At 48.2% G+C, this 15,808-nt stretch overlaps 1 protein-coding gene across 2 annotated transcripts; it reads left to right on the top strand.

The window, feature by feature from the left end:
- Positions 1–9,146: 9,146 nt before the first annotated feature.
- Positions 9,147–14,649, top strand: DNAJB1 (DnaJ heat shock protein family (Hsp40) member B1). 2 transcript variants are annotated; one of them, XM_075577365.1, is made up of 4 exons: positions 9,147–9,244; positions 10,451–10,670; positions 12,166–12,740; positions 13,236–14,649. In XM_075577365.1, exons 2-4 carry the CDS (start codon positions 10,460–10,462, stop codon positions 13,464–13,466), a joined length of 1,017 nt encoding a protein of 338 aa, XP_075433480.1. In that variant the 5' UTR covers positions 9,147–9,244; positions 10,451–10,459; the 3' UTR covers positions 13,467–14,649. The 2 variants fall into 2 exon arrangements, with proteins under 2 accessions (XP_075433480.1, XP_075433479.1); XM_075577364.1 differs by having other exon boundaries at positions 9,183–9,497.
- The last annotated feature ends 1,159 nt before the right edge of the window (positions 14,650–15,808 follow it).

Genomic DNA, 15,808 nt, shown 5'->3' with positions numbered 1-15,808 from the left:
ATCAGTGGATGATGGAAACGTCCCACACCCATGTGTAAGATGCTTGCATGGGATGCATCTAAAGTAACCAGATGGGTTTACAGGTTAAAAAGTGGTAGAACCCATAAGTCATTCATTTAGTTTAGATGTTATAAAGGCCTTAAGATTTTATTTTTTTTTAGCTTTTTTGAAGATCATACACGGCTTGGATTAAATATTTTTTTTCCCTCAGAATTGGATCATAATAATAATAATAATAGCAGCATGTTTTTGTATAGCGCTGCTAGTTATACGCAGCACTTTACAGAGACATTTTGCAGGCACAGGTCCCTGCCCCGTGGAGCTTACAATCTATGTTTTTGGTGCCTGAGGCACAGGGAGATAAAGTGACTTGCCCAAGGTCACAAGGAGCCGACACCGGGAATTGAACCAGGCTCCCCTGCTGCAATCTCAGTGTCTTTACTCACTGAGCCACTCCCTCTCCCTTGTAATAAGATAATACTTGCCAATATTTATTCAAACTGTTCTTGATTCTAAAAAAATAGCTATTGGGCACATTGTCCAGCCATTTCTTATAATGATTGCTAGTATATATTGGAGATAGCTATTGGCCGCTACTGACTTAAAGTGTGTTCTTGTGCGAATACCATCGTTATCATCTATTGAGAATTCTAAATCTAGAAAAGTCACCGTATTTGGATGAATAATGTGAATATTGAAGTGTCATTGAACAAAAAATAATTATGTGCAAGTATAAATGTAATGCATGATAGAATAAATCCTCTCTGTGCTGGATGTAAATTTGAATCCAGTTGTAAAATGTGATCAATGGCATTTACCCCCTTAGTATGGTGTATACATGTGTATAGCGAGGATACATCACATGTAGCTCAACAATACGTGTCTTTCCAGATGATATTGGAGATGGCGTCGATGACATGCAGCGTGTCCCTGATGTATGACTTCAACTTGGCGATATATGAGATATATGAGATATATATATATATATATATATATATATATATATATATATATATATATATATATATATATATATATATATATATATATATATATATATATCACAATAGAATAGAAATAAATAATTTTTTGTTTATCCACACAGGAGACTCAAGCACAAAATAGTGTAGCAGTACAGTAGTTAAATGGGTAAACCTTCCCCTCACTAGACTTGCTGTGTCTCGGGACTCCAGGTAATAATACAGCTCTCTGTCTCTTTCTCTCTCAAAGGATGATAGAACTCAGGAAGGAAAATTATAACAAACAGGGGTTGATTAGGGCAGATACAAGCAATCCTGGGTAAACAGGATAACAGGCAAGGTAAAGAGGACTGGGAAACAGGGACTGTGAGACACAGCCTTTCCCCGGGTTAAAAAGGCAGCACACACAAAGCCGGTGTGTAGCTGAGGAGTCCAGGAGGGAGCTGGTTGATTTCAGCTCTAGTACTGTATGTTAACTTGTCTCCACCTGGCTCATCAGGCAGGTTTAAAAGTGTGCTGCACAAACTGCAAAGGGTTCTCTAGCACAGAGGGGCTGTGCTGCTAGAGAGAGATCCCAGGAAACAGATCTCTCTAGCACTGAAGAAGTGTGTGCTGCCAGAGGGAGATCCCAGGAAACAGATTTCTCTAGCACTGAAGAAGTGTGTGCTGCCAGAGGGAGATCCCAGGAAACAGATTTCTCTAGCACTGAAGAAGTGTGTGCTGCCAGAGGGAGATCCCAGGAAACAGATTTCTCTAGCACTGAAGAAGTGTGTGCTGCCAGAGAGAGATCCCAGGAAACAGATTTCTCTAGCACAGAGAGGCTGTGCTGCCAGAGAGAGATCCCAGGAAACAGATCTCTCTAGCACAGAGAGGCTGTGCTGCCAGAGAGAGATCCCAGGAAACAGATTTCTCTAGCACTGAAGAAGTGTGTGCTGCCAGAGAGAGATCCCAGGAAACAGATTTCTCTAGCACTGAAGAAGTGTGTGCTGCCAGAGAGAGATCCCAGGAAACTGATTTCTCTAGCAGTGAAGTGTGTGCTGCCAGAGAGATCCCAGGAAACAGATTTCTCTAGCACTGAAGAAGTGTGTGCTGCCAGAGAGAGATCCCAGGAAACAGATTTCTCTAGCACTGAAGAAGTATGTGCTGCCAGAGGGAGATCCCAGGAAACAGATTTCTCTAGCACTGAAGAAGTGTGTGCTGCCAGAGAGAGATCCCAGGAAACAGATTTCTCTAGCACTGAAGAAGTGTGTGCTGCCAGAGGGAGATCCCAGGAAACAGATTTCTCTAGCACTGAAGAAGTGTGTGCTGCCAGAGAGAGATCCCAGGAAACAGATTTCTCTAGCACTGAAGAAGTATGTGCTGCCAGAGGGAGATCCCAGGGATACCAACCCACACCCGGAATGATATAAAGAGCCCTCTGCTGAACCCTCCACCATTAACATATTAATCAAGTTATTCCAACGTGCCAATATATATTGCCATTGTACATGCAACACACAGAACCCCAGCAAGCTCTTTTTGGGAACCCCTGAGCCCCCACAATATATATATGTATATAAGTGTCAAAATGGAGTGCTATTGAGCGTGGCATATGTATACAACAGACAACAGAGAAGCCCAATGCTACATCCAACATGACAGAAATACACAGTAAAATACTTATATATTCTCTTGAAATGGGGTCAGTTAGTTTAACCCTTTGGCCAAAGCGTTGTAAGCTTGCGAGCCATGACAAATTAAACTAAATGACCCTATTTCAAGAGAATATATAAGTATTTTACTGTGTATTTCTGTCATGTTGGATGTAGCATTGGGCTTCTCTGTTGTCTGTTGTATACATATGCCACGCTCAATAGCACTCCATTTTGACACATATATATATATATATATATATATATATATATATATATATATAGTTTGTGGGGGCTCAGGGGTTCCCAAAAAGAGCTTGCTGGGGTTCTGTGTTTTGTTAATCCATTCTCAGCTGTTCCAGCTGGTGGAGGTTGGTGGCTCCTCCTTCCCAGGTTTTAAGCCCGCCCCTCCCCACTTCCCTAGTTTACAGGTCCTTTCATTCTGCTGGATATAGACCCACTGTGGTCTTTCTCCCTCCTAATAGAGGTAAATGAGAATTTTAATCCTAATAGAGGTATATTAGTATTTTATCTGGTAGTGTTAGGCCTTGCGAACAGGTGTCTGCCTTGACGTGGCTCGCAAGCTTACAACGCTTTGGCCAAAGGGTTAAACTAAATGACCCTATTTCAAGAGAATATATAAGTATTTTACTGTGTATTTCTGTCATGTTGGATGTAGCATTGGGCTTCTCTGTCGTCCATTGTACATGCAAGTATGATATGCCGACCTCAGATACTTAAGTTTACAAACTATAACTATATATCTTAAGATATTGTCTAAATGCATTCTGTACCCCTCCCCACCCCCACTCCCCGCTAATCTTTCCTATTTTATTTCTTGCACCCCTTTTTCTTGAAAAATGTAATTAAATTTGCGTTGAAAAAAATAATAATAATAAAGAGCCCCCTGCTTTCAGAGGATGAGGGGGGTGAGAGAGGATGGGGGGTGAGAGGATGAGGGGAGGGGGGGTGAGAGAGGATGAAGGGAGGGTGGTGAGAGAGGATGAAGGGAGGGGTGAGAAAGGATGAAGGGAGGGTGGTGAGAGAGGATGAAAGGAGGGTGGTGAGAGAGGATGAAGGGAGGGGGTGAGAGAGGATGAAGGGAGGGGGATGAGAGCATGAAGGGAGAGGGGGTGAGAGGATGAAGGGAGAGGGGGTGAGAGGACAAAGGGAGGGGGTGAGTGAGGATGAAGGGAGGGGTTGAGAAAGGATGAACGGGTGTGGTGTGAGAGGTTGAAAGGGGGGGTGAGAGGATGAAGGGAGGGGTGAGAGAGGATGAAGGGAGGAGGTGAGAGGATGAAGGGAGAGGGGGTGAGAGGATGAAGGGAGAGGGGGCGAGAGAGGATGAAGGGAGGGGGGTGAGAGGATGAAGGGAGAGGGGGTGAGAGAGGATGAAGGGAGAGGGGGTGAGAGAGGATGAAGGGAGGGGGGGTGAGAGAGGATGAAGGAAGAGGGGGTGAGAGAATGAAGGGAGGGGGGATGAGAGAGGATGAAGGGAGGGGGGGTGAGAGAGGATGAAGGGGGATGAGAGTGGATGAACAGAGGCGGGATGACAGAGAATAAAGGGATGGGGGTGAGAGGACAAGGGGGTGGGATGGTGAGAGGATAAGGGGTGGGACGGTGAGAGGATAAGGGGAGGGAGAGGATGAGGAGAGGTGCAACAATCTTGGAATTTGTGGGAGTAGCATTAAGATCAGTATTGTTCGCCATGAACAGTATGACTGCAGGTCAGTTATTTATAAATGATCTGACCATTACGTCATTTGTTCTAAATTTCACTCAAAGGATGCACCAATTGGCACTATTCCATATTCTATTTCTTTAAAAAAATCCTCGGAAGGGCGCCCCCTCCCAAGGCTCCTCCCCAGATTTGTACGAAACACAATATAAATTGGTGAATACATGGAGTGATATTTGGAAAAATTTACATAACAGTCAGGTCATTTATAAATAACATTCTTCCCCACCAACGATTCTCGCGCGCGTCGCACCTTTCACCATTGTGTCCAGTATTTTCGGAGAAGCCACCTGGCAACCCTAGTTGCAGGGTTCTTATAAGGGGTGTTGTGGGTCTTATGAGGGATGAGGGTGTATATGAGGTGTGTGGGTTATATATGAGATGTGTGGGTTATATATGAGGGGTGTGGGTTATATATGAGGGGTGTGGGTTATATATGAGATGTGTGGGTTATATATGAGGGGTGTGGGTTATATATGAGGGATGAGGGTGTATATGAGGTGTGGGTTATATAGGAGGGATGTGGGTTATATATGAGGTGTGTGGGTTATAAATGAGGGATGTGGGTTATATATGAGGGGTGTGGGTTATATATGAGGGGTGCGGGTTATATATGAGGGGTGTGGGTTATATATGAGGGGTGTGGGTTATATATGAGATGTGTGGGTCATATATGAGGTGTGTGGGTTATATATGAGATGTGTGGGTTATATATGAGGGGTGTGGGTTATATATGAGGGATGAGGGTGTATATGAGGTGTGTGGGTTATATATGAGGGATGTGGGTTATATATGAGGTGTGTGGGTTATATATGAGGGGTGTGGGTTATATATGAGGGGTGTGGGTTATATATGAGGGGTGCAGGTTATATATGAGGGGTGCGGGTTATATATGAGGGGTGCGGGTTATATATGAGGGGTGTGGGTTATATATGAGGGGTGTGGGTTATATATGAGGGGTGTGGGTTATATATGAGGGATGAGGGTGTATATGAGGTGTGTGGGTTATATATGAGGGGTGTGGGTTATATATGAGATGTGTGGGTTATATATGAGGTGTGTGGGTTATATATGAGGGGTGTGGGTTATATATGAGATGTGTGGGTTATATATGAGGGGTGTTGGGTTATATATGAGGGGTGTGGGTTATATATGAGGGGTGTGGGTTATATATGAGGGATGTGGGTTATATATGAGGGATGTGGGTTATATATGAGGTGTGTGGGTTATATATGAGGGGTGTGGGTTATATATGAGGGGTGTGGGTTATATATGAGGGGTGTGGGTTATATATGAGATATGTGGGTTATATATGAGGTGTGTGGGTTATATATGAGGGGTGTGGGTTATATATGAGATGTGTGGGTTATATATGAGGGATGAGGGTGTATATGAGGTGTGTGGGTTATATATGAGGGGTGTGGGTTATATATGAGATGTGTGGGTTATATATGAGGTGTGTGGGTTATATATGAGGGGTGTGGGTTATATATGAGATGTGTGGGTTATATATGAGGGGTGTTGGGTTATATATGAGGGGTGTGGGTTATATATGAGGGGTGTGGGTTATATATGAGGGATGTGGGTTATATATGAGGGATGTGGGTTATATATGAGGTGTGTGGGTTATATATGAGGTGTGTGGGTTATATATGAGGGATGTGGGTTATATATGAGGGGTGTGGGTTATATATGAGGGATGTGGGTTATATATGAGGGATGTGGGTTATATATGAGGGGTGTGGGCAGGGCCGCCGAGAGGGGGGGACAGACGGTACTGGTGTCTCTGGCCCGGTGGCGGTGGGGAGCCCAGTGGCCGGACAAAGCAATTGCCTGCGGGCCCTGGCTCTCCCCACCTGCAGGCCTCTTCCTCTGTCCCACGCCGGGCCCTCTAAGTCATGAACACGACGGGCCTCTCTGATGTCGGTGCGCCGTAGGTGAGCTCGGCCCAGGTTCCAGCGCGTGGCGCCATGCGTAGGCGGGCAGGCACACGCTGAAGTCAAAGAGTCCAGCGTGGGACAGGGATAGCCTGGGTCCATAGAGGGGGGAGCCGCGCTGAGCCCCGTCATCCTCAATGAGGATGTCTTTAGAGGTGGCTCCCGCGAGCGTCCGCAGGCGTGCTGAGGCGCAGGGATTTTCAGCCGACAGCCGAAACTGTTGCTCAGCGCGCTGTCGGCTGAAAACACCCAATCAGCACGAAGCAGCGTCATGACGTCGACGACGTTGACGTTGGCGCTTCGTGGGCTATTGGCCCAGCGACGTCACTGCCCCGCCTTCCGATCGCGCACGCTGAGGCTCGCCTGCCAGTCCATGGAATCGCTCCTGACCGAGCAGGCGAACCTCAGCGTCAGCGCGCAGGAGCGCGGCTGGACCCCTCTATGGCCTGAGCCATAGAGGAAGAGGCCTGCAGGCGGGGAGAGCCGGGGCCTGCCGGCAACTGCTTCGTCTTGCAGCCGGGCCCCTCGGCAGTCACCGTCCTCCTTCCCGGGCAGTCACCCCCGCCCCTAGCCCCCTTCCAGGCAGTCACCCCCCTGGGGGCCTTCTTACTGTTTATTGGGGGGGGGATTGAGTGAGAGCGGAGAATTGATAGGTGGGGCGAGTGAGAGGAGAGGGGGGGAGGGAGTGAGGAAAAGAGGGAGTAAGGCCGCGCTCAGGGTGCCGGCGTCGCGATGGAGAGTGCGCGCGGCCGTCTCCCGCGCGATGTGTGAATATCCCTCCTGCTGAGCTTCAGGAGAAGATTAGGGAGGCCATGGGGGGCGCGGCGGACGCGTCACGGAGCTGGTTCGCCCTCATTGGCTGAAACAGCTCACGAGGCGCTGACGTCACGCGACTGCAGCCTCTGATCTCAAAATCACTTGTATCCCCAAGCTGCAGCCGCGTCGACGCGGCACAGCGACGCCAGGTGCCGCGACCACCACGCTACCTTCCATAGACTACAATGGAAGAGTCCCTGACGTGCGTGCGCAAGTCACGACGCCGGAATCCTCAGCACGGCCTGAGAGTGAGACGCAGGGGAGTGATATACATGCGGGGTGGGAGGGGGGGTGGGTGAGGAAAAGGGAGTGAGACGGAGGGGAGAGAAATACATGGGAAGAGGGTGGGAAGTAGACGGGGGCGAGGGGGCGGACGTAACTCTAATCCTGGGCCCCGGTAAATCTGTCTGCGGCCCTGGGTGTGGGGTATATATGAGGGGCGTGGGTTATATATGAGGTGCGTGGGTTACATATGAGGTGCGTGGGTTAAATATGAGTGGTATGGGTTATATATATGAGGTGCGTGGGTTATATACGAGGTGTGTTGGTTAAATATGGCGGGTGTGGGCTATATATGAGGTGCGTGGGTTATATATGAGGGGTGTGGGTTATATGAGGTGCGTGGGTTATATATGAGGGGCGTGGGTTATATATGAGGGGTGTGGGTTATATGTGAGGCGCATGGGTTATATGTGAGGGGCGTGGGTTATATGTGAGGGGCGTGGGTTATATGTGAGGGGCGTGGGTTATATTTGAGGGGCGTGGGTTATATATGAGGGGCGTGGGTTATATATGAGGGGCGTGGGTTATATATGAGGGGTGTGGGTTATATATGAGGCGCTTGGGTTATATGTGAGGGGTGTGGGTTATATATGAGGAGTGTGGGTTATATATGAGGCGCGTGGGTTATATATGAGGCGCGTGGGTTATATATGAGGCGCGTGGGTTATATATGAGGCGCGTGGGTTATATATGAGGCGCGTGGTTATATATGAGGCGCGTGGGTTATTCAAGACGTGCGTGGGTTATATATGAGGCGCGTGGGTTATATATGAGGCGCGTGGGCTATATAGGAGGGGCGTGGGCTATATATGAGGTGTGTGGGCTATATATGAGGGGCGTGGGCTATATATATGAGGTGTGTGAGCTATATATATGAGGTGTGTGGGCTATATATATATATGAGGTATGTGGGCTATATATATGAGGTGTGTGGGCTATATATGAGGTGCGTGGGTTATATATGAGAGGTGTGGGTTATATATGAGGCGTGTGGGCTATATATATGAGGCGTGTGGGCTATATATATGAGGCGTGTGGGCTATATATATGAGGCGTGTGGGCTATATATATGAGGCGTGTGGGCTATATATGAGGCGTGTGGGCTATATATATGAGGCGTGTGGGCTATATATATGAGGCGTGTGGGCTATATATATGAGGCGTGTGGGCTATATATATGAGGCGTGTGGGCTATATATATGAGGCGTGTGGGCTATATATGAGGCGTGTGGGCTATATATATGAGGCGTGTGGGCTATATATATGAGGCGTGTGGGCTATATATGAGGCGTGTGGGCTATATATGAGGCGTGTGGCCTATATATATGAGGTGTGTGGGCTATATATGAGGGGTGTGGGTTATATATGAGGCTTTTGATGATATCCATCAAATCAGTTCAGTGGCAAATATCTCTGCTATGCTTGCCCACATCCAAGATGGCGACTAGTTGCTTCTCTGCCAGACCTGCTCCTTGCTTCATGTGCGCATGCGCACGTGACGTAAAGGAACGGAGGCTTGGTTCTGGCAGGAGCGCACATTTGGCAGTTAGTGGGCGGGGTCCTGTCTGACAGCAGGGCGGGGCTCCCCCCCGCTCGCCAACCAACCGGCGGGTCTGCAGACGTGTCCCGGGCACTCCCGAGCACTGCCATTGGTCGGCGGGTTGCCGAATCTTGATTGGTCGCTCTACCTCCAGCTCTGGCACCTGATTGGTCAACATCCTCTCTGGGAGGCGGTGCCCAAGCTGCGATTGGCTGGGAAGGAAAGGGGGCGGGTTCTCCACGTTTCCGGAGGGCGGAAGAAAGATCTGGAAGGTTCTAAGTGCGCCGGAGGCGGGGTCCGGGGAGGCGCCGTGTACTGAGGTACGCACAGGGCGCTACAGAGAGGAATACAGGGGGTGGTATATAGTGCTGTATACACAGGGACGCACAGGGCGCTACAGAGAGGGTAATACAGAGGAGTATATAGTGCTGTATATAGAGGTACGCACAGGGCGCTACAGAGAGGTGAATACAGGTAACACAGAGGGATACAGTGCTGTATACAGAGGAGGGATACGTACAGCGGGGCTGCAGTCAGTGCGGATACAGCAGGAGGCCAAGGGGGTCACTAATGGTAAGTATATAATATGTGGTATATAGCTGTGTATGTGTGTATATATATATATAATATTATGTCTCTATATATATATATATATATATTCACAGTGCTCCGTGTGGGGAGCATGCAGCTAGTGAAAACATTGGCCTTTATATATAAAAATTATGTTTGAATGTAAATGTGTATCTGTATAAAATATGTATGTGTAGTGTATACAGGGAGGAAGTGTGTGTGTGTGTGTGTGTGTGTGTATGTGTGTGTGTATATATATATATATATATATATATATATATATATATATATATATATATATATATATATATATATATATATATATATATGTACGTTACCATCCTGCAAAACAGCAAAGAGAGAGGCAGCACTCAGAGGTAAGTCAGCAAAACAGTGTCTCTCTTTGCTGCCCTGCTGGCTGGTAACGTGCTCTTTACATTATTTATGGGACTAGTACCAGGCCTTTCTGGATATCTATATTGGAGTGCTTGCTGCTTTTTTTACATATAGATCTGCAGATTGGTAAATATGTGCATGTATGGATGTAACAAGTATTTAGTGTGTTTGTGTTTACATTTAGTGTGCTGTAGATCTGCATACCTGTTTAGCACTGTATTTATTGTGTGATATATCATATGTAATCTCAGAATACATACAGTGCTAAAAATGATATGCAGATCTACAGCACAATGTAAATATGAATAATTGTGTGTGTGTGTGTGTGTGTGTACCAGAATGGGTGCTACTATCAAAGTACCACACAAGTACTGTATGTAAAAAGATAAAAATATGCACACCAAAAAGTATCTTATTGACTCTATGTTTCGGGTACCCTCTGCAGTCCTTCTCTATAACTATCTCTATCCTTGCACACTCATAACTGTCTCTCTGCGGTGTGGCGTGCGGGGACCGAGGCATCTCGCGTGTCTTACATATCTCCATATTTACTTGCACAGCCCAGCAGCATGGGGAAGGATTACTACAAGGTCTTGGGCCTGGCGCGGGGGGCGGCGGAGGAGGATATTAAGAAGGCGTACCGAAAGCAAGCGCTGAAATATCACCCCGACAAGAACAAGGACCCCGGAGCGGAGGACCGCTTCAAAGAGATCGCCGAGGCCTACGATGTTCTGAGCGACCCCAAGAAGCGGGAGATATTCGACAAATACGGAGAAGAGGGTACGTATATATCACTATCTCTAGCACTGTGTAACGTTTATAGTCTTATAGGGAGTGTACAGACCTTAGGTGGCCGAGTACGGAGAGATCTTAACGTAGTGGTGGGCAAGATGATATACACCCTTAAGTTCTCATATATAGGATGTGGGGTGGAGAGAGTAATATAAGAGGTTTGTACCTTTTTTCTGCCTTTTTCTCCCTGGGTCACGGGCAAGGATGTTGCATCCGAGAGTAGGACCGTCTCTCTGTCCATGTCTAGATACCGGATTGACGCAGGGGGTCTCCGGAGCTGAACGGTGTTAATTTTCGCCCCCCGGGACCCCCTGTGCTTCGGAGTTTTTTTCAGCGCGCAGTCATTGAGCCACTGACCGGGAGAACTCGTGATCCGTGGCAGCTAATGTCCCCACTCCCTCTGCTCCTGGGAAGAGAGGGCAGCTGGGGCAGGTCATGGCAGGCACCCCCAAAGTGTGGGGAGGAAGGTGCGTGTATATGAGAGCTTGTTAGAGAGATGCACACACGCAAATGAATGGTAGGAAGAGACTGCGCCTGTAAGAATCCTGTGTGCAATGCTGCGTCCCGCGCGCTATATTGTAATGGTGAAGCACTTTGCGTCCCATTGGGAGAAGAGCACAATATGAAATAAATGTTCTTTATTAATGGTGGAGGACAAAGCCTTTGTTTGTTCTCATTTGAATACCTTTCGTGCCACCAACTCCCACAGCGATGGGGAGTTGAAGGCGCCAGTGAGGACGTGGCAGCAATGTGTAACCGGTTCTAGACGTTCTCATTTAATTGCTCCTATAAGTCTCTGGCCGTTGGCAACGTGGTTTTTGCCATTTTTGTGTGCGATGCTCTGCTGGGAGACTGCCGAGTGACGCGACGCTCTGCATTGTGCTTACAGAGCGACTGTCTGGGTTTCTCCTTTATTAGAGCGAAGCTCTGTGTCGTGTTTAGTCGCGTCTCGGTACACACACAATGCTCTGCAGGGTTTGCAGGCTCTGTCCTGTCTGAGCTGTTGGTATTCCTGCAAATCAGGACATGTTTCATCTCTGCCGTCCAACACTGTGCTCTCTTCCTGCTCTCTCACTCCTGTACCGCTCCCTGCCTGGGCTGCTGACTTGTCTCCCCTCTGTACAAGCCTTCGCCTTCTCCACTCCTCCTTTTTTAACTCCTCTGCCTCCTCACCAACACCATTCTTACCCTGCCTCTTCTCCCCCTCCCCTGGCCTGTCTGCAATGCGGGGTCCGTTCAGGGCTACTGGCCCTACACAGCGCTGTTGGGGGACACACCCATGTGGTGATTACCGGAAGGTGGGACTTAACTTGCATTTTGGAACGCCAACCGGGCCCCCTTCCCCTCCGCCCCCCCCCCCAACTGCACAATTGGAGATTGAGAGAAGCGATTGGGGGCTGCAAGGGAAGGTCCCTGCAGTCTGCCTATTGCCCACCAGTGATGTATCTTCTCCCCTCCCTGTCTCTTCCCCCCCCCCCCCCAGGTCTGAAGGGCAGCCCAGGAGGCGGAGGTGGCGGCGGTGGCCCCAATGGCCAGTCATTCAGCTACAGCTTCCACGGGGATCCCCACGCCATGTTTACAGAGTTCTTTGGGGGGCGCAACCCCTTTGACAACTTCTTCAGCCGTGGCGAGGATGACATGGACACAGAAGACCCCTTCGCAAGCTTCGGCATGGGGGGCTTTGGCAACATGGGTGGCTTCCCCCGGGCTGTTCCTCACCGGCAGGATCCCCGTTCCAGGAAGCAGGACCCCCCGGTCGTGCGGGAGCTGGCGGTCTCGCTGGAGGAAGTGCTTACCGGCTGCACCAAGAAGATGAAGATCTCCCACCAGAGGCTGTGCCCAGACGGGCGCAGCGTGCGCTGCGAAGACAAGATCCTCACCATCCAGGTGAAGAAAGGCTGGAAGGAGGGCACCAAGATCACCTTCCCCCGAGAGGGCGACGAGACGCCCACCAACATCCCCGCAGACATCGTCTTCGTGCTGAAGGACAAACCCCACCCCGTGTTCAGGAGGGAGGCGTCTGACGTGATATACCCGGCCAAGATCAGCCTCCGAGAGGTGAGATGTAGAGGTGTGTGTGTGTGTGTGTGTGTGTGTGTGTGTGTGTGTGTGTGTGTGTGTGTGTGTGTGTGTGTGTGTGTGTGTGTGTGTGTGTGTGTGTGTGTGTGTTGTGTACACATGAATACATGACGCTCCTAAAATAAAGTTACTGGTTTCCTTTTGCCGTGCACACTTATCAAATGAATTAATTAACAAATACATTACCCAGGACAGAAGTCACAAGTATGGATCGGACAAAGCAACACAGCACCACGCAGGTAATTGGTATAAAAGTAGGCATATTGGAGTCCACATTATCCAACGTTTCGGTCCCCTCAAAGGAGCTTCATCAGGACAACGTTGCCACTTTTGAGGGGACCGAGAACGTTGGATAATGTGGACTGTAATACACTTATTTTGCTACTAACCTGCGTGGTGATGGTCGTGAGTGATATTGTGTGGATCACTTGGTGATAATAATATACTGCTGCATACTAATCCTCTTCCCAACAGGCTCTCTGCGGCTGCTCCGTCAACATCCCCACCATGGACGGTCGCACCCTCCCCCTCACCTTGAAAGACATCGTCCGCCCAGGGACCAAGCGGCGGATCGCCGGAGAGGGCCTCCCCCTCCCCAAATCCCCCGATCAGCGCGGGGACCTCATGGTGGAGTTCGAGATCCGCTTCCCCGAGCGCCTCCCGCCCGCTTCCCGCGAGGTGCTGGAGAGAGTCCTGCCCGCCTAAAGGACTGCGCCGGGGTTCCCACCTGCGGTGACGGTGACCAAACCAGAACTGGAGCAGAGTGTCCATACTGCAACCTCTGCTGCTTATTCAACCTTACACTCCACTGGGCCGGGAAGCACAGCGCTGGTTTCCATGCAGACTTCAGAGAGACTTATCGCAGAAACTGAGCGGGGCTCCTCTCATAAAACTTTTATCAAGTCTGATAGTTCTCAAAGTGAGAGGGGTTTAGCGGCCATTTAAATTTTTGGTTTATGGGTTCATTTTTTTTGTTTTAAATAATCGCTGTGCAGGGAGTATACCAGAGGCATCAAACAAGAAACCTTATGCAGCAGGGTGAAGAAATAATTCACCAATTAAAAAAATAAATTTTCACGTGCGGGGGAATCCGCATCAAGTGATGGTGAGAGTTTGCAAGATGGCGGCACTCGCGCCATACGGGCCAAAAAAAAATATATATATCCTTTTTTTTTTTTTTTTTTTTTCGTGTTCATTCCTTTTTGTTTAAAACTTTTATATTGCATATTTTTTTTCAAACGCCTAAATTGTTTTACTGTTGAGTATTTGATGGGTGTAGAGAGGTAAATCTGAAGTTTTCAGGACAAGCATTGCATGTTGTACCCCAATTTCAGTGCCGGGGAGGGGAAGTTCTTGTTTTAAAAAGGTAAATTGCATTTTAAAATGACATTTCTCCTGAAAATGTTACTGAATATATAGATGACACATACTCTGGCTCACTTTTCTGCGGCGTGGGACTGCGCATTTATCCCATTAAACGTGACCGGCATTAGGTCACTCCCTGGCATCGTGTGATGTCATTGTCCCCTCTGCTGACATCACCGGGACTAAAATTGGGCTTCACATTAAGGGTTTTTTATTTTTAATGCCAGTCGCGCGGCCATCTCTATATGTACTGGAATTCCGTATAAAAAGTGTCGAGATTTTTCTAATCCGGTTTGTCTCGTCCCGTAGAAAACAGGTGGGGTTTTTTTTTTAGTCTTTTTCGGGCAGTGCGGCAAGATGAGCGTCAACAAATTCAAATGTTCTAGCAAAATATTAAGGAACACCTCGTTTCACAACCACACAATGTGTATATATTTATATATTATTTTTTTTTTGTGTGTGTAAAATGGAATAACTGGTGTCCTGTGTAGCTATTAAAATATATTTATTTTTTACGCATTAATTGCATTCATCTTCAGGTTTTTTTTTAATTTTTTTTTTTTGTGAACCCAATTGTCGTTCAGCCGTTTTCTGTACTGGAGTAACATGCAGGGGGGGGGGGGAAATGTAGAATATATATATTTTTTGTTTATTAAAGACGGCTGCTGCTTGCAGTCGTGTTCAGCGCATCTTTGGGCCTGTGGCGTGAGGTAACGAGCATTGGCACGTTGGGTTTGTTCCGTAGTTGGGCTCCGAAGCCTGCATTGGAAACCTAATAAACTTTATCTTGAGTTACGACTGTTTTAAAATGGTAGAGAGGGTGTTGCTATTGCAGAGTGCGTTCCAGCAGTGGTACTGCCTAACGGCTCCCCCCCCCTCATACACTTTTTTTTTTTTTTGTATGTTAGTGTCGTCCTGGCCCTGAGAAAATTTAGATATATGGCGATAGCATTCTGGGACTTGGTTCATCTATCTGTAAATACTGTGCTGTTGGAAGAGGCTCGTTACTACAACTCCCAGAAGCCTCTGCTGGGAAGGGTGGTGGCATAAGCAGCCACTTTCAACACGGGCGCTAGGTGTGGCACTCGGTAATAGGGCCGGGGCACAGAGGGTTGAGTCCTAGTGATATTTGGAGTTAAAATGCGGAGGCCTGGGCTTGGAAAGCCATTGAACACAACTGTATTTTTTATGAACTTCCAACACCCTCCAGATGACCTCTGCAGGACTTCTAAAGGGTAGGGGGTCTTAACAGGCAGTTGAACACATACCGTAGTTCCTCGATTGTAAGGTGCCATTGATTTGTAAGATGCGCCATTGATTTAGCACTTGCAATAAAGGAAATACGGTAATAATTTTTTGGGGTGGAAACGGCAACCTCCTGCTCTGCCAATCAGAAGCAAGGTGGGCAGGCAGAACGGGCCACTCGCAGGCGGGGGCATGGCTACGTCCCCGGGTGGTGGAGAAGGAGTGAGGTCAGTGTTGGTGGGAGGATTGAATGGGACAATTGATACTGACTAGGAAGCATGGTCACTGCTGCATCGAGCTGGTCAGGGCTCCACGTGGTCAGCTGCTTTGGTGCCAGCATGATGGGGCAAACGGATAGCTGTGATACTGATCAAGTCCAAGATTAACCTCCAACCAGCTGCAAGTAACCCAGCAGCCCTCCATGCTGCTGCGGTGGC

Source organism: Ascaphus truei, chromosome 20, assembly GCF_040206685.1.
Source record: "Ascaphus truei isolate aAscTru1 chromosome 20, aAscTru1.hap1, whole genome shotgun sequence".
Lineage (NCBI taxonomy): Eukaryota > Metazoa > Chordata > Amphibia > Anura > Ascaphidae > Ascaphus > Ascaphus truei.
The sequence above is the reverse complement of the archived record's forward strand: the minus strand, read 5'-3'. Positions and strand labels throughout refer to the sequence as shown.

Bases quoted from the DNA above. Each gene is read 5' to 3' on its own strand.
- DNAJB1 (XM_075577364.1), top strand. The intron at 10,671-12,165 runs GTACGTATATAT...CCCCCCCCCCAG, and splicing joins CGACAAATACGGAGAAGAGG to GTCTGAAGGGCAGCCCAGGA. The intron at 12,741-13,235 runs GTGAGATGTAGA...TCTTCCCAACAG, and splicing joins CCAAGATCAGCCTCCGAGAG to GCTCTCTGCGGCTGCTCCGT.